Source organism: Macaca nemestrina, chromosome 10, assembly GCF_043159975.1.
Source record: "Macaca nemestrina isolate mMacNem1 chromosome 10, mMacNem.hap1, whole genome shotgun sequence".
NCBI lineage: Eukaryota > Metazoa > Chordata > Mammalia > Primates > Cercopithecidae > Macaca > Macaca nemestrina.
Genome location: NC_092134.1, coordinates 120,444,783 through 120,472,718, shown reverse-complemented (window position 1 = coordinate 120,472,718; position 27,936 = coordinate 120,444,783). Strand labels below are relative to the sequence as shown.

The 27,936-nt window shown below is 36.3% G+C and overlaps 2 protein-coding genes across 4 annotated transcripts in view; one reads left to right on the top strand and one right to left on the bottom strand.

Moving 5' to 3' along the window:
• LOC105469867 (pyridine nucleotide-disulphide oxidoreductase domain 1) overlaps positions 1-16,382 on the top strand; it is a 34,239-nt gene extending 17,857 nt beyond the window's left edge. Inside the window, exons 5-12 of one of the 2 annotated variants that reach the window (XM_011721408.2) lie at positions 557-630; positions 4,251-4,411; positions 5,106-5,206; positions 10,086-10,215; positions 11,048-11,160; positions 11,792-11,914; positions 14,416-14,553; positions 15,488-16,382. In XM_011721408.2, coding sequence (XP_011719710.1) covers positions 557-630; positions 4,251-4,411; positions 5,106-5,206; positions 10,086-10,215; positions 11,048-11,160; positions 11,792-11,914; positions 14,416-14,553; positions 15,488-15,736 — 1,089 coding nt within the window. In that variant the 3' untranslated portion in view covers positions 15,737-16,382. The remainder of the gene's footprint in view (positions 1-556; positions 631-4,250; positions 4,412-5,105; positions 5,207-10,085; positions 10,216-11,047; positions 11,161-11,791; positions 11,915-14,415; positions 14,554-15,487) is intronic. The other variant, XM_071072082.1, reaches the window with a different exon arrangement.
• A 638-nt stretch (positions 16,383-17,020) lies between these two features.
• Positions 17,021-27,936, bottom strand: part of LOC105469866 (RecQ like helicase) — a 30,014-nt gene continuing 19,098 nt past the window's right edge. Inside the window, exons 6-14 of one of the 2 annotated variants that reach the window (XM_071072081.1) lie at positions 24,930-25,096; positions 24,044-24,125; positions 22,567-22,715; positions 22,359-22,476; positions 21,711-21,849; positions 20,421-20,512; positions 18,375-18,594; positions 17,929-18,058; positions 17,021-17,316 (exon numbers count right to left, since the gene is read on the bottom strand). In XM_071072081.1, the coding sequence (XP_070928182.1) occupies positions 17,164-17,316; positions 17,929-18,058; positions 18,375-18,594; positions 20,421-20,512; positions 21,711-21,849; positions 22,359-22,476; positions 22,567-22,715; positions 24,044-24,125; positions 24,930-25,096 (1,250 nt within the window). In that variant the 3' untranslated portion in view covers positions 17,021-17,163. The remainder of the gene's footprint in view (positions 17,317-17,928; positions 18,059-18,374; positions 18,595-20,420; positions 20,513-21,710; positions 21,850-22,358; positions 22,477-22,566; positions 22,716-24,043; positions 24,126-24,929; positions 25,097-27,936) is intronic. The other variant, XM_011721407.3, reaches the window with a different exon arrangement.

Sequence of the window (27,936 nt, the reverse complement as noted above, 5' to 3'; positions counted from 1 at the left end):
GATTACAGGCCTGAGCCACCGCGACCGGTGGATCATTTCTATTTGTAGTTGAAGGACTGAGGTGCAGATAGGGTAAGCAACTTGCAAAGTCATTCAGTTAGTAATTGCTAGAGCCAGTGCTTCCAGAGTCTGCTCTTAACCGCTGTGCTGCTAAGCTTCTCATTCCTCATTCCTAGAAGTTTTGAGTGTTGAGTAACTCTAGGGAGTCTAGGCAAAAAGAAAGAATAATTGATTTGGTCAAATAGTTGGGAATGTGGTAAGTTAATAGTGCCTCCTGCTGAAATTCTGAAGTACTGTAAATGTAATGACCTAAAAGGAAAGGAAAATCAGGAGAAGCATTGCTGTAAAAGCAGCCTGGGATAAAGTAGAAAAGGGAGCTTTTGTAATATTAATTGAGAGGATGTACCCTGATAGAGTGGGAAAGTGAGATTCATTTTTTTTTCTTTACAAATTCAATAAAATATTTACATTTTTAGAATATTATCATTGAAGCCTCTTATTTCAGATATTGCCCGCTATTACAAAATACTGCCTCATTATTTTCTTTTTAACATAGGAATTTCAGAAACAGCTTACTAAAGCTAAAAGAATAATGATCATAGGGAACGGTGGTATTGCACTTGAGTTAGTGTAAGTATATATTTTTAAATATAACATATTTAAATTGTTTAAAAATCATTTGTTTTTAAATTTAACAATTGCTTTGTGATTCATGTGATTTGTTGGCAGACTGGAAAATGTTTTTTATTCTGAAAATCAAAGATAAATATAATTTTCATACATTTTCAAGGGGAAAAATTCACCTTTTTATTTTTAGCTTTTGTGGACTCCATAATTGTAGAAATTTTATTATAAAATATATATGTTTTGGGAATGCTTTAGGTCTCAAGGTGGTTGGCCAAATTTGGCCCCTAAATGTGTTTTATAAGTATATTCTATGTTTAAAAATAATTTAAGCTGGGCGCGGTGGCTCAAGCCTGTAATCCTAGCACTTTGGGAGGCCGAGATGGGCGGATCACGAGGTCAGGAGATCGAGACCATCCTGGCTAACACGGTGAAACCCCATCTCTACTCAAAAAAAATACAAAAACTAGCCGGGCGAGGTGGCGGGCGCCTGTGGTCCCAGCTACTCGGGAGGCTGAGGCAGGAGAATGGCGTAAACCCGGGAGGCGGAGCTTGCAGTGAGCTGAGATCCGGCCACTGCACTCCAGCCTGGGCGACAGAGCGAGACTCTGTCTCAAAAAAAAAAAAAAAAAAATTTAAATATTTGCACCTTTTGAGATTTCTAGTGATAACCCTCACCACTTTTTTTTTTTTGAAACGGAGTCTCGCTGTGTCGCACAGGCTGGAGTGCAGTGGCGCGATCGCGGCTCACTGCAAGCTCCGCCTCCCGGGTTCACGCCATTCTCCTGCCTCAGCCTCCCGAGTAGCTGGGACTACAGGTGCCGCCACCACGCCCGGCTAGTTTTTTGTATTTTTTAGTAGAGATGGGGTTTCACCGTGTTAGCCAGGATGGTCTCGATCTGCTGACCTCGTGATCCGCCCGTCTCGGCCTCCCAAAGTGCTGGGATTACAGGCTTGAGCCACCGCGCCCGGCCACCCTCACCACTTTTTATTGCTTATATGATAAATCCTGCTTCACACATTCATGTTACCTGTCTGGCCAGTGTAACCTAGAATATTTGTGACTCCTGTTTTAGGATATGTGGTTCTTCCAGCTCTTGGTTTTTGGTGGCTTAGGAAATGTGAACACATTAATTAATATGAAATATTTTCATCTTAAGATGACATTACAAGTTCAAAAACCATTGAGAAATATCCCGCTGTGGCCTGCAGAAGACTGATTCACTTCATGATTTTATCCTCTAGCAGATGATTGACGTGAAATAGTCTGGATCTTTTTCAGGCCATAAAGTTGGGTCAGACCACAAAGAGGACAAATTTGAATCAAAATAAGGACTCTTCCAAAGCCATATCTATGCTCACTTGCGTTCAATCCAACTCTCAGACTAGGTTTTTGCCCCGCTTTTAGAGGATGATCTGACCAAGTGGAAGCCTGTAGGAGTTCTTAAATTGCCTGAGTACTATAGGTAGCAGTCATTATTGTTGTTATGAAGTTTGTGGCATTGTATGTAGAAATACAGAGAAAGGGTCAAAACCAAAATGTGGGCCAAGAGGGAAGAGGTATAGATTTATTGTAAATGGGGTTTCAAATCCATGTGTATAATATATACATGACAGGTTTTCTCCATCAGCTATCACCAAAGTATCACTATTATTGTAACTGTCATTATTTACATTTAAAAATTTTATGTTCAGAAATGTTCAGAGTCTTCCATTTAATCCGATTCATCATTTTCTTTAAGTTGGAGATTGAAGACAGTATAATTGGATAAAACTTATAATTTTGTATTTAGTAAGCTCTTCTTTGATAAATAAAAATGGACCCACATAATGTTATTCTCTGACTTTAGGTCTGCTAAATGATTAGGTCTTTGTCTGTCATGAAACTTGGCATATTCATACCCTTTCTGCACTGTGTTTCAGTGAAAGTAATACTCATGTTCTTCATTATACATTTTTTTCAGTTATTATCTGTTTTCTTGTTTCTAAGTGTAAGTTAATCCTTTCCTTTTCAAACAGATACTGTTTTTCATAACTTCACAAAACTGCAATACCTCATTGTCTGTTTTTGTAGAGTCATTTTAAAAATGAAAGCATATTTCCCCTCTGTATGTGATGATGATCGTCAAACTTGTGCATCTTGCATAGTTCAAGTTAGGAAAAGAGGATTAGAAGGTGTCTTCAGAGGTAGAGCAAGTACTGAAGTTTCTTGTGGTTGCTTGTAATAACTTCGTCTGCTAGTCAGTCATCAGTATGTTAAACTACACTGATAGGTGTTATATTGTAATATTACTTTAAATTTAAAAATGGTAATACAAATTCCCAGTTTATCAAAAAGAAAGCATTACATGATAACTGTATGTCTGTATGTAAATTGAAATACAAACTTTTTTTACCAAATGTGTGTGTATTCCACTTTCCACTGGTCAGTAATGCTATATGACAGACTAACATAAAATTGAATGTTCACCCACTAATCTGAAATTTGGTGACTAAATGTTTACTGACATAGGAGAGCTGGAAAAGTAAAGACTTATTAGATGAAGCAAGGAGCTCCTTATCACCATATGTTGAAAAGTGTGAATATCAAGTGACCTGGATTCAGATGTACTAAACCCTTTTTCTGTAATCTGTTTATTGATTAGTTTTGAAAAGTTGTATAACCTAACTATGTTATATCAGTCTGCAAAATAAAGATGGCAGTACTTTGTACCGTAAAGAAATGTGAAAAATTAATACCTTAACTTTTTAATTACAGTATTTTATTAGTATTGCAAGTTTAGATAAAATCCTATTATAGTTAGGATGGCCAATATATCTTGTTTGACTGGGATTGTCTCCATTTCCACCAATTGTACCAAAAATGACTATTAGTAGCAGATAGTATACCAAGTTAGATGATAAATTATATGATCACCTTAATTATAATGGACTTCAGGGACTTTGTGAAACGAATATTGTTACGAAAACCACTTCTCAGTATCTAAACCTTCAATAAAATATCACATGCCCATTACCTTACATTAGTGGTAAATAGTAATAGAAGGTGGCTTACATATACCATGTCCATTCGTTCCTTCCTCTAAGATCCTTGATCTTGATCCTTAAGATTTTTAGCTTATAACTCTGATTCTCTACATTTTCTATCTCCTTCCACAATGTGCTTTGAAGATACAAAAAGTCGTTACCAAATAAGTGACTGATTCTCAATGTTATAGCTATGTACCATCCATCCATTACTGATTACACTATAACCAGAGTTTTTAAAAAGCACTGCTTACCCCTGGGGGCCATTCATATAATAAGTGTGTTGTAGAAATTGAACATTTTCTAATGATGTACATTGTAATGAAATTACATGTATTTGTCACTTAATACATATTCATATTCAGTACATGTATTTGTCACCTAAAGGTTCTTTCTGTAAACAGCTTTAGTTTCTTTTACTATTCTATTTTTCTTAGTATCTTTAAAGAACGTTAATATTCCTCTTTATAATCAGTTTTTCCCAGTTTGCCTTAAAAATGTGTTCCCTGCTTTTACTTCAGGAGATCATTATTTGCAAATACAAAGATTTTTTACTTAGACTTTTGAAATTACTCTTAGTAACTTCAATATTGTTTTAGGTATGAAATTGAAGGCTGTGAAGTGATTTGGGCCATTAAAGATAAAGCTATAGGGAATACTTTCTTCGATGCAGGAGCAGCTGAATTCTTGACTTCAAAGCTCATTGCTGAAAAACCAGAGGCTAAAATTGCACAGAAAAGAACCAGATATACAACTGAAGGTAAGCGTAGCACCTAGCTCTTAATTCTCATACAAAACTTTGTTTTAACCATATAGAAAAGGGCTACAAGAAAATTTAATAAAACAAATTTTGGAAATAGTAATATGGGTATTTATGTATCTTTACATGAAGTTTTCAGATTTTCTATTATATATATTTTATATATGTATGTATTTTATATGTACAATTAAAATAAGAAATTTAAAATGAATTGAATAACTCAGCCCATCTGCATCTTTGCAAAGAGATGCTACATTTGGGCAACACCTAAAGAAGTTTTGTAAAAAATGCAATGATAATATAAACATATTTTTTAAGTTTGATGTCTTTAAAAAATTTTTAGATCATAAAATTAAACGAGTTTTGTACATTTTGGAGGTGCTAAAAATTGACAAAATTACAAAAATTCGAAGGTTAATTTTCTTGCCCTTCAGATTAACCAATGTAACATCCAAAATGTAAGTTGAGTGTGTTTATACACAACTTACACAGTTGAAAGAGTATCCATTTTGTAACTCTCCATCAGAAAAATATTAAAATAATGACTAAAATGATTAATAGAGGTAACATAGTTTAGTCATGCTGTAATGTATGTATATATATGAATCGTTACGTTGCCTAAATAAAAAACTTCAGAACACTAACCTATTTCTCTACCTGGTAATTTTTATATTATTTAATTTCATCTCTTTAGGAAGGAAAAAGGAAGCTAGAAGCAAATCTAAAGCAGATAATGTAGGCAGTGCGTTGGGACCAGATTGGCATGAAGGCTTGAATCTTAAAGGAACAAAAGAGGTATCTTTTCATATACTGACTGGACATGTCAAAATGTAATTTTAAATTCTTGAACCATTTATTAAAGACTGGTTGTAGATATATAGTCAATGAACTGCTAGGTCACTTTACTCAAAATCGATAGTGCTAGGAAGAGACTTCCAATCCAGTTGGTCCATTTGGCCACCAAAGAAAAGTGAATGTCAAAGCATCTAAGACTGGATCTCAGCCTACGTTTTAACTCGTGAGGTGTGATACTGTAATATATATACGGTCATTCCTTGGAGTATTGCAGGTTCAGTCCCAGACCATCACAGGAAATAAAATATCACAATAAAGTGAGCCACACGAATTTTTCAGTTTCCCAGTGCATACAACAGTTAGATTTATAACATACTGCAGTCTATTAAATGTGCATTAGCATTATGTCTAAAAAAACAATGCACATACCTTAATTTAAAGGTACTTTATTGCTTAACATGCTGGCAATCATCTGAGCTCAACAAATCATAATCTTTTTGTTGGTGGAAAGTTTTGCCTCAGTATTGGTGGCTGATGACTGATCAGGGTGGTGCTTGCTGAAGGTTTGGGTGGCTGTGGCAATTTCTTAAAATAACAAGGAAGTTTGTCCCATCAATTGACTCTTCCTCTCATGAAACATTTCTCTGTAGCATGTGAAGCTGTTTTATAGCATTTTGCCCAGAGTAGAAGTTCTTTCAAAAGTCAATTCTCTCAAACTCTGCTACTGCTTTATCAACTAAGTGTATGTAATACTTTAAATCCTTTATCATTTCAACAATACTCATAGCATCTTCACTAGAAGTAAACTCCATCTCAGATAAGTACGTTCTTTGCTCATCCATGAGAAACAACTCCTTATCTTTTCAAATTTTATCATGAGATTGCAGCAATGTAATCTCATCTTCAGGATTCACTTCTAATTATAGCTCTTTTATTATTTCTACCACATCTACCTTTCTCCATTGAAATCTTGAACCCCTCAAAGTCATCCATGAAGATTGGAATAAACTTTTTTCAAGCTCTTGTTAATGTTGATATTTTGACTTCCTCCCTTGAATCATGAGTGTTCTTAATAACATCTAGAATGGTGAATTCTTTCCAGAAGGTTTTCAATTTACTTTTCCCAGATCCATCAGATGCCTCACCCTTTGTGGCAGCTATAGCCTTATGAAATGCATTTCTTTAATAAGACTTGAAAGTAAGAATTACTCCTGGATCCATGGGCTGCAGAATGGATATTGTATTAGCAAGCATGAAAACAACATTCATCTCTTTGTGCATCTCTGTCAGAATTCTTGGGTGACCAAGTACCTTGTCAATGAGTGTAATGTTTTGAAAGGAATCTTTTTTTTCTGAGCAGTAGGTCTCAATGGTAGGCTTCAAATATTCAATAAACCATGTAAACAGATATGCTGTGTATTACTGCATTCTCACAGTATTATAAAGAAATACCTGAGAGTGGTAATATTTATAAAGAAAAGAGGTTTAATTGGCTCATGGTCCCACAGGCTGTACGGGAAGCATGACTGGGGAGGCCTCAGGAAACTTCAATCATGGGGGAAGGGGAATTAGGCACATCTTACATGGCCAGAGCAGGAGGAAGAGAGAGAAAGGGGCTGGTGCCGCACACCTTTAGACAACCCGATCTCATGAGAACTCTATCATGAAAACCATTAAGGATGGTGCTAAACTATTAAAAACTGTCCCCATGATCCAGTCACCTCCCACCAAGCCGTACCTCCAACACTGGGGATTACAATTTGATATGAGATTTGGGCGGAGAACCAGACCCAAACCATATCATGCTGTCATCCAGGCTTTGTTGTTCCATTTATAGAAGACAGGCAGGGTAGCTGTAGTAAAGTTCTTAAGGGCCCTAGAACTTTCACAGTGGTAAATAGGCATTGGCTTCAACTTCAGATCACCAGTTACGTTATCCCCTAACAGGAGAGTCTGCCTGTCCTTTGAAGCCAGGCATTGACTTCTCTATAGCTGTGAAGGTCCTAGATAGCATCTTTTTCCACTAGAAGGCTGTCATGTACACTGAAAATCTATTGTTTAGTGTAGCCACATTAATCAGTTATCAATTGTATTTTTTTGTTGTAGAGATGCTTCTTTCCTTAAACCTCATGAACCAACCTCTACTAGCTTCAGCCTTTTCTTCTGCATCTTCCTCACTTCTCTCAGCCTTGACAGAATTGAGAACAGTTAGGGGCTTACTCTGGGTTAGGCTTTGGCCTAGGGGAATGTTGCGGCTAGTTTAATATCTCCACACCACTAAATCTTTCTCCATATCAGCAAGAAGACTGTTTCGCTTTATCCTCATTCATGTGTTCACTGGGTTACCAGTTTAGATTTACTTCAAGAATGTTTCCTTTGCATTCACAGTTTGGCCAACTGTTCAGTGCAAGAAGCCTGACTTTCCACATGCCTTCCGCAATAAGCCTAATAATCATTGCTAGCTTTTGATTTAAAGTGAGAGATATGTGATCCTTCCTTTCACTTGAACGCTTAGAAGCCACTACAGAGTAACTGATTGCCCTGGTTTCAGTATTATTGTGTCTCTGGGAATAAGGAGGCCCAAGGAGAGGAAGAGACATAGGACAACAGCTGGTTGATGGAGCAGTCAGAACACAGAACATTTATCGATTAAGTTCACTGTGTTAGGTGGGTGTGGTTCATGACACCCCAAGACAATTACAATAGTACATCAAAGATTACTAATCACAGATCACCATAGAAGATCCAATAATGATGACAACTGTGAAATACTGCAAGAATTACCAAAATGTGACAGAGACACAAAATGAGCACACGCTGTTGGAAAAATGGCACCAATAAGACTTGCTTGATGTGGGGTTGTCACAAACCTTCAATTTGTAAAAAACACACTATCTGTAAAACAATAGTGAAGCGCAATAAAATATTGTGCCTGCAGGTTTCTGGCGCACAGCTCCTAAACTTTTTGGCATCTCCAAAGTGTTGTGTCCTTTTGTATGCTAACGAGTTGACTGGTTAGCCCCTAGGTGGCTTCAGAATGGGGACTGGTCACAGGAAAGACCAAGGCATGATTAGAGAATTTAGACTTTTCAACCCCCAGGAAAGGAAAGGGGTTGAAGGGTAAGCCAATCACTAGCAGCCAATGATTTAATCAGTCACCTACATAACACAGTTTCCATGAAAACCCAAAAGGACTGGGTTTGGAGAGCTTCTGGATAGCCGAACGTGTGGAAGTTGCTAGAGGGTGGTCTATCTGGAGAGAGCATAGAAGCTCCATGCCCCTTCTTATATGCTTTGCCCTATGTATTTCTTCCTCTGTTTCCTCGTGACATCCTTGATAATAAACCAGTAAATGTAAGTAAAGTGTTTCCCCAAATTCTGTGAGATGTTCTAATAAATTAATTGAACCTAAGAAAGGGGCTCATGGGAGCCCCTGGATTTGTAATTGGTTAGTCAGACGGACTGGTGAAACACCCGGGACTTGCAGTTGGTATTGGAAGTAGAAGACAGTCCTGTGAGATTGATCCCTCAACATGTGGGACCTGATGCTATCTCCAGGTAGCTGATAACATCAGAAGTGAATTGAATTAGAGGACAGCCAGATGGTGTCCTGTGCAGAATAATCGCTTGCTTAGCGTGTAGAAAACACCCCACGCATGTGGTCGCAGAAGTATCCTGTGTTGTGAGAGTATAGGAGGAGAAACTGAGTTTGTTTTTTCCTGTATCCTCAGATCAGGGATAGAACTCTTTATACCCAGACTGCAGTGAATACCCCTGCCCTATTTTAAACTAATCTTTTCTCAAAGGTCATTTCAGATGCATGCAGTAAACTTATAAAAGTTATTAGATTGATTAGAAATATACACTTAATATCCTAATTGGATAAGGAGATGATTTGCTTTTCCTCGTTTTGTTAGATATTTTGATTTTGTAATAGTTGTTAAAAGGCTGTGAAAACTAAATGTTGTAAGAAGCATGTATGCAGTCCTTCGTTACTGTGTGTGGTTTCTTTAGAGCATTGGTTTTTGGCTTTCAGTAGGTGGGAGGGGGGCTGGCTGCATAGTGTATCTAATTTTCGTGATGGAAATTATACAAAGTCCCTTCTTTCTGCACCTTCAGATTCCAATATTAATTATATTTTTAACCTGAGGACTTCAACAGTTTAATTCAGTAAGCATTTATTTAGTACTTACTACCTACTTGGGACTTTATTAATGTTCAGGGATATAACAATAAGTCAAGACAGATCTGACCTGAATAAATTTTTATAGTCCATAACTTTTTTTTTTTTTTTTTTTTTTTTGAGACAGAGTCTCGCTCTGTCGGCCAGGCTGGAGTGCTGTGGTATGATCTCGGCTCACTGCAACCCGCCTGGGTTCAAGCGATTCTCCTGCCTCAGCCTCCCGAGTAGCTGGGACTACAAGCACACGCCACTAGGCCCAGCTAATCTTTTAATTTTAGTAGAGACAGGGTTTCACCATATTGGTCAGGCTGGTCTCAAACTCCTGGCCTCAGGTGATCCACCCACCTTGGCCTCCCAGAGTGCTGGTACTATAGGCATGAGCCACTGTGCCCAGCAACTACTGTAATTAAAAAAATATATATTTGTAATTATCAATGAGGCCTAGACTAAAAAACATTCCCTCGATGCTGTCTGCTAATGCAGATACCAAATCTCTTAAGTTACTGAATGAATTTTCGTTCACTCCTTTCATGTGCATAAAGAGACTTATTTTAGGGCAGTCAATGTGTTTTCATTTGTATTATAAGAATTATGCTTTCTATATGTTTCTACAAGTATAAGTTTTTTCTTCATCATTAGTAACCCAGGTCACTCTTTCTGGAAGTATTATGCTAACCAGTATTTTCTTAATGTTAGTTTTCTCATAAGATTCACCTTGAAACTATGTGTGAAGTAAAGAAAATCTACCTTCAGGATGAGTTTAGAATTTTGAAGAAAAAGTCCTTCACTTTCCCGAGAGACCCTAAGTCAGTTACAACTGATACAGGCAAGTAATGAAAGAAGAAGAAATATATATAACCACTTAATTAAAAGGAAAGCAATTTAATCCTGCTGTGTTATATATTAGACATAACTTCATATTTCCATATAAAATTTAAAGATGAAAAGTGAAGACCATAATGTAATAACATTCACTTCATTTCACTATCCGTTGTTTTCTAGTAAATTAAACTGTGTAGGGCATTACATCTTACATAGAGTTCATAGTGTTTTGATCAACAATCAGAATATATTGTAAATCCAAATAAAACAATAACTTGCAGCTCTTAAAGGTGACATGATTTCACCCAAATCGGATTGAAAATGTATATTTTGGGGACTAAGATGCAGCTTTCCTAACTCCAATTCCACAACTCCTCTGAGAATTGCCATGATTTGAAGAAATACACTCAGTGAACTAGCATATGAAATACTCTCCTGTTCTGAATTCTTCATATTTTTCCATAGGAAAGGGGAATTTGAATATGAATAATGAGGGAAAACACCCAGTTGAACTAAACACGAGGTGGAGTGTAAAGTATTACGAAAGATTTTTAGAGAAATAATTTAAATTTACTTTGTCAAAATGTATGTGTCCAAATTTGAAGGAAAAACATTTGAAATGCCATGGTTTTAAAATTATACCCAAACAAGATGATGTTAATTGCATTAAAATTGCTTTAGTAAATATGCCTCATAATAATTACTAAGGAGTGTGCTACAAAGTCATCTCTTGCCTACCTTTTACTTTCTTTCTTTCTAGTCATTGTAGTCACATGCACTGCTGTGGTGGTGGTTCCATTTGCAGATAAAGTCTGTTTTTCTTTTTTTTCTTAAAGAGATGTGGCCTGTCTATGTGGAATTGACCAATGAAAAGATATATGGCTGTGATTTCATTGTCAGTGCTACAGGAGTTACACCAAATGTAGAACCTTTTCTCCATGGTAACAGTGTAAGGTGAAACTTCTTTGTCCAGCTGTGAATATATTTGAAGTATTTTTGTGAAGATCTTTAGTTCTCAAACATGAATAATAATTATTTTAGTATACAACTGTAACTTGATATGGTTGAAAACAGTTTGGTTAAAACATTGTCTTGATTTACAGTATTTCTTACTGCTTAAAATCCTTACATAGTTACATCCTGGCATAAGCGTCATCAGTAATGGTTTATAATGTACAATTTGTTTATCTAAATGTTGGTAAGAGACTGACGCCTCCTGTGACTTCTCAAAAGTGATTCTTTTAGAGAAACCATCTTGTATTTTTTGCTTTTCAACACTTGAAGCTTACAAAAGAAAAAAAAAAGAATATTCTTACAGTTATGGGTAGGGTAGCAAGATAGTTATTGGATACTTTCCATGTTGAAATTCTAAGAATTTTATGGATCAATCTTAGTTGGAATTTGATCCATGGAAATTCGGCTGACGTGTCTCTAAACTTTGTGGCTATTTTTCATTTTCTCATTAAAGATGAGCATGCCAAAGTGTAACAGTTTAATTTGTTTTTACCTTAGAATGGAAAAAATCATGTTTCTTTTTATTTATTTTTTTACCACTAACGCTTACGGGGAACATTGTTTAGTTTAATCTAGGAGAAGATGGTGGCCTGAAAGTGGATGATCATATGCACACATCCCTTCCTGATGTCTATGCTGCCGGTGACATCTGTACTGCATCCTGGCAGCTGAGCCCAGTCTGGCAGCAGGTAAGCTAGCATATGTGATCATGTTTTTATCAGAGATTCTGTCTGAAATAAAGCGGTTGTTACCAACAAATCCAACTTCTGGTTTTCCAACTTTGCTGCTTAAGTGGGAAGCTAGCACAGAGTTGTTATATATATTTAAAAAAAAAAACAACTAGAATATTTCCCTGTGTGGTAAGTTATTATAATGGTAGATTGGGCTATCTTTTAATTTAAAGGAAATTATGGGCTGTCACTTTGTTTTTCATTCTTACATGCTTGTCAGCACTGTCCAGAACTTTTTGTGATGATAGAAATGTTTAATTCTGCACCATCCAGTCAGGTAGCCAGCAGCATATAACATGAGCAATTGAAATGTGGTTAACGTGACTGAGGACCTGAATTTTTATTTTTACTTACTTTTCATTAACTTTAAATAGCTATATGTGGCTAGTGGCTACCATGTTGGACAGCACAACTTTAGATTTAAAAAACTACTAAGATTGTAAATTATATAGATAAAGCATTCTATTCCTGGATGATCCTATTCTGTCCCTGTGGTAATTATTACTACAAAATGTTCCTGGCCGGGAGCGGTGGCTCACGCCTATAATCCCAACACTTTGGAAGGTCGAGGCAGGTGGATCATCTGAGGTCAGGAGTTCGAGACCAGCCTGAACAACACGATGAAACCCTGTCTCTACTAAAAATACAAAAAATTAGCTGGGCACGGTAGCATGCGCCTGTAATCCCAGCTACTCAGGAGGCTGAGGCAGGAGAATCACTTGAACCTGAGAGGCGGAAGTTGCAGTGAGCTGAGATCACGCCACTGCATCCCAGCCTGGGCAACAAGAGCAAAACTCCGTCTCAAAAAAAAAAAAAAAAAAAAAAAAAAGTTCCTGTCGTAAACACCTTTCCTGAGCCTTAACAAGTCCCAACTAGATCTAGACTTTTTCGAACCCTCACAGCTTTACCTATGTCCTCCTAACGGTGGAACAAAAATACTAGAGGAAGATAAAGACAGTGACCAGAGGTGTGCAGAGGAGTAGAGACCTAGGTAGATGTTTGAGATAAAGGAACCCTGCAACATTTATCTTTGTTAAAGACCAGCTCCACAATGAGGGACTTTATTCATTCAGATTAACTATGCAGTGTGAAGTAGTAGAAGAGCTAAAAGTATTTCAAGAGGCAGCACCATCATTTTGTGTTCTTACAGACAGTAGAGACATCAGTAATAGGAGAGTGGTTGCAGCCTTGTTTCTAATCTGCCTCATTCTATGTCATTTCTGTGGCAAGACTATCACAAATTCTTAGAGTTGGAATTTGTGGGGTTTTTTTTTTTTTTTTTTAACATTTTTAATTCTCCGGGGTAAATTATATCTTAATGTGTTATAATCTGAAAGAGGGGAAAAAAATCCAAAAATAAACAGATGTCCCTTGTTTTGAGTGCACCTTATAGACCCCATATCTTGGCTTACACAAGCAGGAAGGATACTAATTAGTTTACACAGTTCAAGATGCAAATTTTCAGGCCACTTCTATTAGCTGTTCTCTAGTTGTAACTGTGCTCAGTTTTTTCTGACCTCCAGCCATAAACTGCCTTTCACTTTATCAAATCTATACCTTGTTTACAGAGGAGATTGAAAAAAAAATCTGTATCACTTCTGCTAGAAAGACTTAAAGCTCATGTCTATGATTATGATATTATTTCTGCAAACAAAAGATAGCATTAAGTACATATGCACATACAGGGAGGTAGAAGGAAACCAAGTGCTTATTAGAGGCCAGTCTATTTAATTCTCTCAGTAGTTACGGAGTAGGTAGTGTTATGTTTATGTTTCAGGTAAATGAACTGAGGCTCAAGAAAAGTTAACTATATGTGTAGATCTGGTGATATTAAAATCCACCGTGACTTCCAAGATCAGTGTTCTTTTATACCAGGGAGTCTCAAAACTTTGTAGAAATAAAATAAAAATACAATAGAGGATAAATTGATACTGTCATACAAAACAATTTAAATGACTTCCCAGAATCAGTTGCTGAAATATTTATGTTATCCTGGGGTGAGGTACCAACAGTCTGTCTGACCACTGAGGTCAACAGCATGGCAGACCTTAACTAGTGCATAAAAGTGAAGGTTGCTGGAAAACAGAACAAATTCTTCAGTGATAATTTGACATCTCTATTAATGGTGATGACAAATTTTTGAAGAAAGGACTGGTTAATTAAAACATTTTTCTCACCTGGTACAGCTTAATATAGTTTTATAATATTTAATAGAAATGTTAGTAAAACAGGCATGATTGGTACCATCTTTTAATTTTAGAGGCACTAATTTAGATAGAATTAACAAATACCAAAAATCAGTCTGATTAGTTGTCCATTGGTGACTGCTTCTGTGGCAAAGATGACAGAAAGACTCTCAAACATTGAACTCCTTTAAGTGAATTTACGAGGTTAAGATAACATTTTTCAAATAATGATCATGAAAAATGACATTGTGTAACATTTTTTCATTATTTCAGATGAGGCTGTGGACCCAGGCTAGACAGATGGGATGGTATGCAGCAAAGTGCATGGCTGCAGCGAGTTTAGGAGACTCCATTGACATGGATTTCAGCTTTGAACTGTTTGCTCATGTGACAAAATTTTTTAACTATAAGGTAAGATAGTTAAGCATATTAATGCCTTCTCTGCTTGTTAGTCTTATGACTATGGTAAATTGTCTAATTTTCTTGCTTGAATAAAAATGTACATAGTTTTAATCATCTTACAAAAAAATGACATTTTTCATTTCTTACAAACCAATACCTAGTATTATTGCTGGTCTTAATCCCTAATCATCTGATAATTATTATCCACCTTACTACTATTCTATTTTAGTTAAGAGGGGAAAAAATTTCTCTCCAGATCTGTTCCCCGTTGGTGCATTTTTAACTTTTACTTATGATTCATCCTTTCTTTGTGAAGGGAACTAACAGCTATTGTACACAAAAATAAACCAAGTGCCTTCCTGTATGTATTATCTTATTCAGTCCTCTTTACATTACTCTGACGAAGGTTGTTTTGGGTTCCCCCCCCCCTAATTTACAGAGGAGAAACATACTCAAAAGGCTCAGGGAAATTAAGTCACTTGTCCATGAAAGCTCTAATTCAGTTCCTTGCCAAATCTTTAAACCACGACCCCACATCGTTTAATGTATCCACATCCTACATATTTATATATTCACTAGTTTTAATGTTCATATAGATTGGTAGAATCACCTACCTATATTCACTAGATATTTTTAGTGTTAAAACACTAATTAACATTAATTACTAATATTAATTAACATTAATTACTAATAAATAACATTAATATTTCACTATATTCACCAGAATTTTTTAGTGTCAGTGTAGATTGTGTGGTGGTGTCATCTGTAGAATTAATGCATGCTATTCAAACATTTTCTTTGGGACTGTCCCCAATAACATTTTTAGTTATAAAATTTTGTGGCATCATTTTTCTGCTGGCTATTCTAACATGACACAAAATAACTACCCATTACATTTTCTGTTTGATACTCATGACAATAACCTCTTTATCTCTATACATAGGTTGTACTGCTGGGAAAATACAATGCACAGGGCTTAGGTTCAGATCATGAATTAATGCTGAGATGTACCAAAGGACAAGAATACATCAAAGTTGTCATGCAGAATGGACGAATGATGGGAGCTGTCTTAATTGGTGAAACTGATTTAGAAGAAACATTTGAAAACCTAATCTTAAACCAAATGAATCTTTCATCATATGGAGAAGATCTGCTAGATCCAAATATTGATATAGAAGATTATTTTGACTGAAAATGGAATTTCTTCAAGAATCATATAAAGTTCCAGATGACACCAGAAGAATCACAAGTCAATAAAATCAATGACTGCATTGAGTTAATGATGACCACACTGAAAATTACTGAAGTGATAATGGTATTAGTGGAAAAGTATAAAAACATAAATTCCAAGTTTGAAATCAGTTCAAATAGTTTATTTATAATCTTTCCAATACAGCACTGACCGCTTAGATAAAAATCTTAAGTTATTTATTTCTATGTTTTAAACATAAATATGTTTACTTGTGACTTAGCTTTGAAGCAACTTTAGCTAAGTTATCAACTTAGCCAAATGTACTCTAGTAGACTAGAACCATTCTTTGTGAAATGTCAAAATATGACTGTGGTTTCAGGAACTTTAAAATCGGTTTTATTTTACTTTAAATAGAGATGTAGCAGTATCTCATCTGCTAATATTTATAATGATGACTTACTCCTTTTTTGTTTGAATTGTACTTCTGGTTTTATAACCTGAAATCATCTTGTCCAACTCTAGCCCACGGGCCTAATGCAGCCCAGGACAGCTTTGAATGCAGCCCAACACAAATTTGTAAACTTTCTTAAAACATGAGATTTTTGCCGGGCGCGGTGACTCAAGCCTGTAATCCCAGCACTTTGGGAGGCCGAGACGGGCGGATCACGAGGTCAGGAGATCGAGACCATCCTGGCTAACACGGTGAAACCCCGTCTCTACTAAGAAATACAAAAAAACTAGCCGGGCAAGGTGGCGGGCGCCTGTAGTCCCAGCTACTCGGGAGGCTGAGGCAGGAGAATGGTGTAAACCCGGGAGGCGGAGCTTGCAGTGAGCTGAGATCTGGTCACTGCACTCCAGCCTGGGCGACAGAGCGAGACTCCGTCTCAAAAAAAAAAAAAAAAAGAGATTTTCTTGCAGTTTTTTTTTTTAAGCTCATCAGCTATCGTCAGTGTTAGCGTATTTTATGTGCGGCCCAAGACAATTCTTCAGTGTGGCTCAGGGAAGCCAAAAGATTGGACATCCCTGATCTATGTATTTAACTTAAAGTATCACTCAGTGAGCCTCTGTCAGTATAATACTGTTTTCAAAAAGATAGTTATGTCAAAAGAAAAAATATAGCTAAGTATATAAAGGCATAAAAAACTTAAGACAATTATATGAACTTATTCTCAAATATTTTACATATAAAGTGTTTTACATAAAAATTTTTCCCTTGTATTATACTGGAAAATTATATAATTCATGATCTCTAATTTTCAAACGTTCTCAAAAGTTTAGATCTTCAGAGTTAAGCTCTGAAAATATAGATCCATACATATAAAATATCAATGAAATTGCTTTAAAAATTAAACTTTTATCTAACTACAAAAATAATGGCATATACATGCATAAACCATCTTTAATTAGAAAATTTAGTAACGTTCATTTCAGGCATCATCAATTTTTCTTTTCTTAGCTCCTGTATTCTTAGAACCAGATTGCTGAAGCATGTTTGCAGCCTTCTTCTGGAAGTTGCCTGAATTTTTTTCCTCCATCTTTTTATCACCTTGTTCAGAATGACAAGTTTGAGATGATTCAGCCTACGAAAACAATAACAAAGCAAGCACCTTGGTAAAAATTCAGCCATTCAGTTTTCTCATGAGATTAAAGATTTCAAAATATTCTTTTTGTATCAGTTGGCTTTTTAAGTATACAGGGATCTAGTTTTTTTTTATCTGCAAATGTCTATTCAAATATGAGCTCTATTTTGAATAAAAGGGGCTACATTGTGAGAGAAGTTCTAAAGACCTCAAATGTCCTGAGACAGTGGCACCTGACATGCTTTTGCAGACTTGATAATATTTGGTTTATAACAGTGGTTTTTAACCACTGGAACAGCAGAAACAGGCTTCTCAACTATTAATAATCACAACCAAATAAGAGCAGGGAGCATAACAAAATTAGATATTCAAATGGAGTCCTCCCATTCCCAGACATTGGAAACCCCTAGTTTATGTTAAAAGGCCAGTCTAAATTCTTTCACTTATATCTTTACAGAAAAGTATGTTTTCTCTCTTCCATACCCACAAATCTAATCAGAAAACTGGACCTAGGGGATATGACAGAAAAGCATCCCATAGGCTTTAATATACTTTTAAAATATATAAAATATAATATACTTTAAATATATAAAACTGAAAATAGCCAGTTACCCTGAAAGAGTTCTGCGTGGACTTTGTCACTTGCATAGTAATAGCATGTGCGTCATTGTTCAGAAGATTAGCTTTAGGTCCTATTTTCAAATATGAAATGGTAGCATAAGCTGTAAAACTGTAGTCTTCTCTGCATAAAATAAAGGCCAACAATAAGAAAGTTTTTGAAGGAATCACAGAAAACAAATTTATAAAAGAAATAACTGTGCAATAATTTTTAACACATTGACTTGAAATAATAAAACAAGAATGCAAATAAAGCCTTTAAAGAAAATATTTTTGTTACATTTTTTGATTTATAGTGATTGAAGTTTGAGTGTTTTAGGTAAATTTCCATAGCATTTAAAAGTTCACACAAAATAACTGCAAAACCGTGTATTCTGTTGCAATTAAAAAGAAAAACCATAAAGACAACCTGAAAGGATGATGAATGGGTTTGTACATACTTAAGATACTGCTGTATTAGAAAGTGTGCAATAATCTTCTCCAGGTCTTCACGAGGAAGTGTGGGAGCCACAACACCTGCTACTCTCAGTTTTGCTGCACCCTTTCCCATCCAAGAATCAATCAGTTTCAATGGAGTGAGTTTTTCATTCAGTTCCTCTGCCTGCTTCAGGATCTTGATTAGATCTCTGCAGTACTCTGTTATATTCTTTCTTTCAAATGCTGTAATAAAGCAAATATGGTAGCAGGTAACTGGGATTTAGAAATGAGGGCAAGGATAGGCTATCTTAAGTGGATAAACTGGTTTAAAGCTGGTTATCAATGTGAGCCACCCTAAACACTGATTTTTAAATGTATTCTGAATGAAGACTAGGCTATTCCTCAAGTCTCTGTCACTAGACCAAGTTATGGTCTCTACATTGTGGAGTTTACAGTGATATTTAAAAAAAATGGTTATCAGAAGCCCTGCCATATACTCTAGAAATCAATGTGTCTGCCAGATGTGATTATTAAGTTACTAAGAGGTGTGCTATATAGGAGACCCTGTCTAGTTATAGGCTCCTGTGCACTCTGATTTAGCAACAAGAATGTCCTCGACTGATACCCCGATTATTAACAGACCAGTACTCTGATTTATATATAACACTCTTGTTATTTTATAAGATGGTTTAATAAACTCATAAACTTCTCTGCAAAGTTAAAAATGTAGTGGCTTCCACCTAACAAGGCATCAGAACTCAGTAAGGTCTTACCATGAGGTCCAGATCTTCAAATACAACACACAGATGACAAAAAGTTAAAATACAGTGCCAAAATGATTGCAGGCAAATCCCAAAATTGGGACTCACCCCAGGAGGGTTCCCAGTTTCACGCAAGAAAGAATCTGAGAGCAAGCCAACAGAGTAAAGTGAAAGCACAGCAAGTTTATTAGCAATAGAGTATAGAAAATGGCTCCACAGACAAAGTAGGGCTACCCCAAAGGCAGAGTGGCACTGTAGATTGCTCACTAGCGATATTTACAGCTACTCATTAGTTACATGCTAAATAAGGGGAATATTATTCGTGAATCTTCTAGAAAAGGGTAGGGAGTTCCTAGAACCATGTAACGTTCGGGCATTGTCACGGCATTTGTAAACTGCCATGGTGCTAGTGGGAGTGTCTTACAGCATGCAAATACATTACATTTTCTAGTTCTAACTGGTTTGGGCCAGTTTCTTTGCTACATCTTGTTTGACCAGATCCTGTTTGATCAGCAGGGTTGTGATCAATGCTCAGAAAACAAGTCCTGCTGATCTACCTTTAAAAGAATTTTAAGTAAATCTCCTATGACTAATTAGCCATTAACTGGATCAAAAATGATTCTCTATAATCTCTATTTTGCACTAAATTTTCTTCTCAATTAGTGACTATAATGTATTAGAGATTATCACATGGTTAGCGTTTTCTTACAGAATAGCATTTCTATTCAGAAGAATTCAAATATTTTCCTTCATTTCTTAAAAATTTCACATCCTCGGTATAGCAATATAAAACGTGTGCATACACATAAGACGTTTCCTTTTATTCAGCTTTGTTTCAAAACTTCATGTTGATACTTTTAATTCTGGAAAATCTGAGTCACACTTTAATCTTTTAAATCCATTTGGAAGTCTAATACTTCTCTCATGTCCCAGCTGTATATACAGTTTTGTGTGTGCCACATAATATTTTGGTCAGTGATGGACCACGTACATGCCAGTGGTCCCAAGAGATTATAATACCATATTTTTACTGTACTTACTCTATGTTAAGATACACAAATACTTAGCAATGTGTTACAGTTGCCTGCAGTATGCAGTACAGTAACACGCTGTACAGATTGGTAGCCTAGGATCAATAGGCTATACCATATAACCTAGGAGACTATACCATCTAGGTCTATGTAACTACACTTCGATGTCTGCACAATGACAAAATCACCTAGTGATGCATTTCTCAGAACGTATCTCCGTCACTAGGCAATATATGACTGTGTTAGCCTATAAAGGTTTACAAAACAACAAACTCACCACTGTCTTTACAGCAGTTATCACACATTTTGTTACATGCTTCTGAGTTCCATACTTCATCAAAATGTTGAGCCATCAACACACGACGACATCTGAAAACACATTTAAAGATACAGATTATTTGAGGATATAATAAAGTTTTAAGAATCTCTTTCAGATTACACCATTATATACTGTATTCGCGTCCTATAACTGCCATATTACCATAAACTTAGTGGCTTTAAACAACACAAATTTATTCTTAACATTTCTGTAGTTTAGATTCAGAAGGTGTACTGTGGGTTTCACTGGATCAAAATCAGGGTGTCAGGTTCTTCTCACATCACACAATCTAAAATAATCTCCCGATTTTAAGGTCAGCTAATGAACAGTCTTAATTCCACGTGCAACTCTAATTTCCTTTTGCCATGTGAGGTAAAATACAGGTTAGGAATTAGGACATGAACATCTTTGGGGCACATTGTGCCCCCGACATAGGATTTTTTCCCCCCACATATTCTTGATAAACACTGTTTAAAAAATTGTCTGAGTTCCATTTTTAAATTCAATGTTTTACAACTATTAGGAGAATATTCTCGACAGTAAAATAGTTTCTTATATTTTTAAGTAGCAATATTTGAGTCGAAGCCTTAAAATATGCTTCATGAGAATCTACTGGGCTTTTAAAGACATTTTCATTTTCTCATTTCTTTTAACTAGATTATTGTAGCATCTATTGGAAAGAAAGAACATTTCTATCACTGTCTGTCTGCTATTTACCACCTCGACATTTCTGAGCACTTTTTATGTGATAGGCAATAAGAGCACAAAGATAACTATGACAAAAAGCTTTCAGGAAACTATATAGTCTAACTAAAGCCACCCTAAGTAGATTTAAACTTACTTCTTAAGGAGAAACTTGGTATTTCATTGACACATGAGCTAGCAGGATGGCACATGTTACTGAGCCTGACTCTCAAAATGCCTATCTTAACCACAGACCTTTTCAAAATTATTAAAGCATGTAACTGTACACCAGTGCCAGAGAAAAAAAAGGCTTCAACTGCTATCAGTGGGTCTCAAAAACCTTCAATTAAAAAAGTAGTTTTGGAGGATTATCTCAAAGACAGGGCATCTTTTCTTGAATTAAGGCAGATCACACAGATTGATGTATGGGTACCTACCCTCCAACATCTGCTTTTATAGATCTGTACTTTGGTGTTACACCAATGCATTTAGTAAGAACTTAAAAATGATGTCATATACTTTCATATTTAATTGATAAAAGTTATACAAAGGTATGTGGCTTACTTGGTTATGTTTTGACAGTATGATACCATCTCATAAAGCTTCTGCTGTCCCACATTTTCCATCACCACCATTGAACTTATTCTGAATATATCTCCAAAGCCATAGTACAAAATACAGTCTGCTTTCATGTCATCTCGACCTGTGGTGTGAGAAACCTTGAGAATGCAGAAACCTTGAGATTGCAGAATTACATTTAAAAATTCAAAATATGCAAAAATGATATACGTAAAATTAGCAGGCAATGTTTTATACTACATCTAGAAATTTTAGAGATGTGAGAGTTAATTTGTAATGGGTACCCTCAAATTAAAAAAAACTCTAACAAGAGACATCAATCATCAGCTCTACTAAGTTAAAAAATGTGTCTATAATCCAGTTAAGTTACAGATTTGAAATCACTAATTAAAAATTCAGGAGGCAAAGATGAACATCAAATTATCTTAACACACATAAGAAGAAACAATTCAGATAACAACAGAACAGAAGTAAAAATTTCTCCATATGCAAGTAAGTGTCAGACTGCTAAAAATACATTGTTCTAAAAATACTATCCAATAAAGATAAAATATACAGACTTATTAAACACTTATAATGTGTTTTTGGGAAAAGCTTTCTAAAAATTTACTTCTGGATTTGAGTCCTACATACCTGCACGTCCACTCTCTTGGTAATAATTTTCCATGGATTTACTCATTGAATGATGGATGACAAACCTCACATCTGGCTTATCAATTCCCATACCAAATGCAACAGTTGCCACTACTACCTGAAATATTTTAACATTTTATCAGTTAATTAAATCAAGTTTAAATATTTTAAATGTAAATTAGGCTTCCATGGAAGATATATACCTAACCTGAATTTCATTGGCTGACCATTTTCTATGAACTGTGGTCTTATCTTCTGGCTCCAAATTGGCATGGTAAGCACCTGCATGAATTCCCAGATTCTGCAAACTAACCGTAACTTGTTCAGAGTCTTTCTGAGAAAAACAATATATGATTCCTGCAGTAAAATATGTGCATTTGTTAGACAGATATGGTATATTCCTGGAAGATAATTTTCAACACACACATTCGGAACACTGATTAATACAATGCACAGAAGGAAAAAAAGAATTATGAAAACTTTCAAGGCCTTGTGCATATATTGACATTTTGGTATAATTCCAGACTTGAGCACCAGCTTGCTTTAAAGCAGAAATGAGCCTGAGCCATCAGTTTTCATTCCCGTTATCTCTTTTCTCTCTTTATTTCCCACTACACAGTATTTCTCAAACTGATGTCTGTAAGATGCTAACAAATGTGCTATGAATGCAGTGTTCTCCGGATTAATTTTGGGTTAATTTAGATTAATTTGCATGCAAATTAATTTGGAGAACATTGCATTCAACCAAGTTAAATGGGTGTCTCTCTTTATTTTCAGGGATGGTCAGAGCTTCTAGTTTGCTGATATACCCTGTGAATGTCCAGGCAGAATAAATACCTACAACCTTTCTCAAATTTATTTGACCCTAGAACTCCTTTTACCCAGGACACCCATTACTACCTCCTGAAAATCCATAGAACAGTTTAAAATGCTACTTCTACACAAATTCTTTGCTTCGGTAACATTTGTTTAGTCATTAAACCCAGAAAACCATGTATATATGGTTTACTGGTTATATGGTGGCTTTAAACAACACAAATTTATTCTTAACATTTCTGTAGTTTAGATTTAGAAGTGTATTATGGGTTTCACTGGATCAAAATCAGGGTGTCTGGCTCTTCTCACATCACACAATCTAAAATAATCTCCCGATTTTAAGGTCAGCTAATGAACAGTCTCAATTCCATGTGCAACTCTAATTTCCTTTTGCCATGTGAGGTAATGTACAGGTTAGGAATTAGTACAGGTTAGGAATTAGTAGTACATACATATTCAGTATGTACTACTGGATTTACTTATTGCTTTAATGTGTCCTTTACTATAAGGGAGTATATTTTCTATCCCTTTAGAACATCAGTTGCTTAATCCACTATTTTGTACTTAGTGGATACGTACTAAATATGTGCTGTTGATAATTCACATTAAGTCATCAGGTCTATTCTAAAGCAAGTGTAAATAAGCAAAAATAAATCAAGCAATTTGATGACTCATAATCTATGGCATAAGCAAATGTCACACCCAATTTCTAAGATCAAGTGAATTAATTTTATCACACATTTTCAAGTATCTTCTGCTATACATTAATTTTTTGTTGTTATTCAGTTACCAGTATAATTCTCAATATAATATGAAGTCACTTTTTGAAAGTTATCTCTGTCTCCAAAGTTGGTTTGTTTTTACATTACCTGATTGCCCTTTGTATCTCCCATTAATGAGCTTTACAATATCCTCAATAAAATCTTCAGTGTTTGAGGGCTTCTGCCGAACCTAAAAAAAACTTAACTTATTAAAAAGTAAATGAGTACCATTCAAGTGGCTGTCTACTCACAACTTTCAGGATGCAGTTCTTTCATGACCATAGTGCTTTTCTATTACTCTTTCACTTACTCATAGGATTCAACCAATCTGACTCATCTGTTCCTCCTCCCAGACTCTTCTTGATCTTTATTTTTTTAATTTACCAGAGAAGAGCAAGCACAGGAACAGTGAATAACTTGTAAGGATGAAGACTTTTTTATTTTGTGATGCTACTTTTATAAAAGCAAACCGTAACATAAATAACTCTGGAATGAAAACTTAGAAAAATATTAAATCTATTCTTAAAAGGGTTTAGAAAGAAAGAAAAGACAGCTGTTAGGTTATTTTTCAAGTTTATCAAGTCAAATCTAAATAGAATTGGCAAATCTTTAATGGCATATTAATACTTCTATTAATTATTTATTAATTTGAACAGAGATGTTATTAGGGTCCTTAGTATCACTCCATCCTTTCTCCCCATCTTTACACAAAGAAGAACATACAGAAATTTAACAAAGATATATAACTTACTCATATATTTTATAAAAAGTATCACCTAGCAAGAATGTCTTCTGTTTAATCTAACAAAGGATTATGTAGCAAAAGATACATGAATGAAGCCCTAGTTACAGAATCTACTTATAATTACCTCCTAATGTTAAAAGTTTTTGTAAAGTATTTAACTGCTGCTCATGTAAACAAACATAATAAAAAGGTAAATCCTCTCTGTGTAATTCTTCACGAAAGTAATGAATGGACATAAAAATTACATACCTCATAATATAGATTTGACCTATTAAAAGAAGCTGTAAAAGTAAAACACTTTTCAACGCACAAAATTTTCTGAGCATCCGTCAAAACGTGATTGGTTGCAGTCGCAGTCAGCCCAATTAGTGATGCGTTAGGGAACTGCCGCTTTAAGATACCAAGCGCCTTATAATCTGAAAAAACAAATAAAGTAGCCCTTTTTCTATCCTTTAAGAGTTAGAGTAAACTATTCCTTTTAACATTATGCAGATAATCGATGACTACTATGATTTTAATTCCACAGCCATCTATAGCAGTAAATTTGCAGTTCTGCGTTAGCCTTTTTGATGTGCAGGCTTTATTATATTTATTCCAGATATTATTCTTGGTCACAGTGGACTCAAGAGACAGTGGGTATAGCCACAGTGTTTTAATTTATTACAACTAACAAAAGATAAAACCGGCCATCAGACAAACCCCTGCTACCACCTAGTGTCATCAGACCAAATAAAGCTTGGTAAGGGCAGCACTGCTTTGTATATAACCTATTTCTCGGAAACCATTCTAGGCTCAAACTTGTTATATGCATCTAAATCACTAGATAAATTGTCCTTAATCTCCCTTAAGAACTTGAACTATTTGGGGGAAAGTGAAAAAAATGTGGTAGAAATTGCTTATATGCTAAGTAGAGGGCTACTATGAAAACACAGAGGACAGAACAGCTGCTTGGGAAGTGAAGATTTCAAGGAGATAATACTTGAGTTATGTCTTAAGACAATGAGCAGAAGTTCACTAGGAAGAGACGAACATCACGCAGAAGAAACAGCATATACACTGCAAATACACTGGCATGAAATTAGTATGTTCAGACAACAGCAAGCAGTTCACTGGGGTGGTCACAGAGTCTTGTGGTGGATGGATTTATTGTCCAATCCATTAAGCTGGAAATTACATTTCCCAGAATCTCTTTCCTGTTCCAAGTTAGAGCTGACCCAAAAGAGGAACTTGTGCAAGATTTGGTGGCAGAAGTGAACCAGCTAACATTGCTCCTTCAAGGTCTTTACAAGCAGAGAGGATGATGGACAGATCTAGAAGTGCTCAGCCAGTTCTAGGTCATCCTAGTTCTTTTCCAGTCCTCATTCAGCTGTTCCTCCCAACTGCAGGTCTTGCCAGTCAACAGCAGACCCACAGAGGCGATAGCTACTCACAGGAAGTAGCTTACCAGAGACCCTTCCACGACCTTCCCTTTAGGGGTCCTCTTTGCCACTGTACATGCCAGCTGCAGATTTCCCTACAGGCTCTGCCTCGTCCTCCTGCACCAGTGCTTAGGCATCAATCCGTTACTTTTCTCTAATCCTCCACCTCCCCTCTTCAGACCTTCACTTCCCCAGTTCCTCCCACAATTGTTCAAGATCGACTTCCTACAGTAAAACCGTTATCCTGTAACATTCATCGTGACTCTGCTTCCCTGCCTGAACCCTGACTGACACTGTTATGTAGAAGGCAGGTGAGGAGGCCGAGGCGGGCAGATCACGAGGTCAGGAGATCGAGACCATCCTGGCTAACATGGTGAAACCCCATCTCTACTAAAAATACAAAAAATTAGCCAGGTGTGGTGGCGGTTGCCTGTAGTCCCAGCTACTCGGGAGGCTGAGGCAGGAGAATGGTGTGAACCCGGGAGGCGAAGCTTGCAGTGAGCCGAGATCGCGCTACTGCACTCCAGCCTGGGCAACAGAGCGAGACTCTGTCTCAAAAAAAAAAAAAGCTATGAACAATGCAGCCAGTTGATTCTAAGCTGAGACTTTATCCTATAGGAAATGAGGAGTCATCATGTAATTTTTTTTTTTTTTTGAGATGGAGTCTCACTCTGTCACCCAGGCTGGAGTGCAATGGCATAATCTCGGTTCACTGGAACCTCCATCTCCTGGATTCAAGCGATTCTCCTGCCTCAGCCTTCCGAGTAACTGGGATTACAGGCATACACCACCACATCTGGCTAATTTTTACATTTTTTGTAGAGATGGGGTTTCACTGTGTTGGCCAGGCTGGTCTTCAACTCCTGACTTCAGGTGATCCACCCGCCTCGGCCTCCCAAAGTGCTGCGATTACAGGCATAAGCCACCGCGCCCAGTCCATCATGTAATTTCTAAAGACGTATGCTTCATAAATCATCTTTTGGTGACAGTGCAAAATATAGACTGGAATAGACAAAACACTGAAGGAAAACCAGTTAAAAGATGGCAGTAACAGACCAGAAAACAAATAATACAGAATATAAAATAAGACATGACATTAAGGACAAATCAGAAAGAGTAAAGAGACATACATGAACCTACAGGTCCTAGTGACTACTGGGATCTGGAGGTGGCAGGGAGGAGGGAGAGAGTGCCAGATTTACCCATTCATCAGTAGATAAATGTTGAACAACTTTTTCATTGGGTGCCAAGCACTTCCCTAGGCACTGAAGATAGAGTGATGAACAAGACAAAAATGCTATGCAAATGTGTCTGTAATTCAAGCAAAGAAACAAGACAATACAAAGAGTAAGCCAATAAATACGCCATTAGAGAGTGGTAAGTGCTCATAATAAGCCCGGCATAGCTGGGGCTTAAGAAGTAAGAGAGGAAGAGTGGGAAATCAGGTAGACAGATGGGGGCAGATCACCTATTACCCTATGGGCCCCAGTTAAGAACTTTGGGGTTTTATTCTAAGCACAGAGTAGCTACTGGCTAGTTTAGGTAGGGAAGTAACATGATTTGATTTATATTTAGAAAATATCACTGGTTGCTCTGTGGAGAATGAACAAAAAGGGTAAGACCATAATCACAGACTACTTAGGAAGCTACTGCAGTAGACCAGTGGAAGGGAGCTCAACTGTATGTAAGACGTAGGTGCACAAAGTGTAGACAAACTTGAGATTCATTTTAGAGGCAGAGCTGACAACACTGAGTGGTGGACTGGACCTGCAAAGGGAGCGTAAATCAAGGATGGTGTGTCATCCATCATTTTTTTGTCATCTCTAACCCTACCTTCT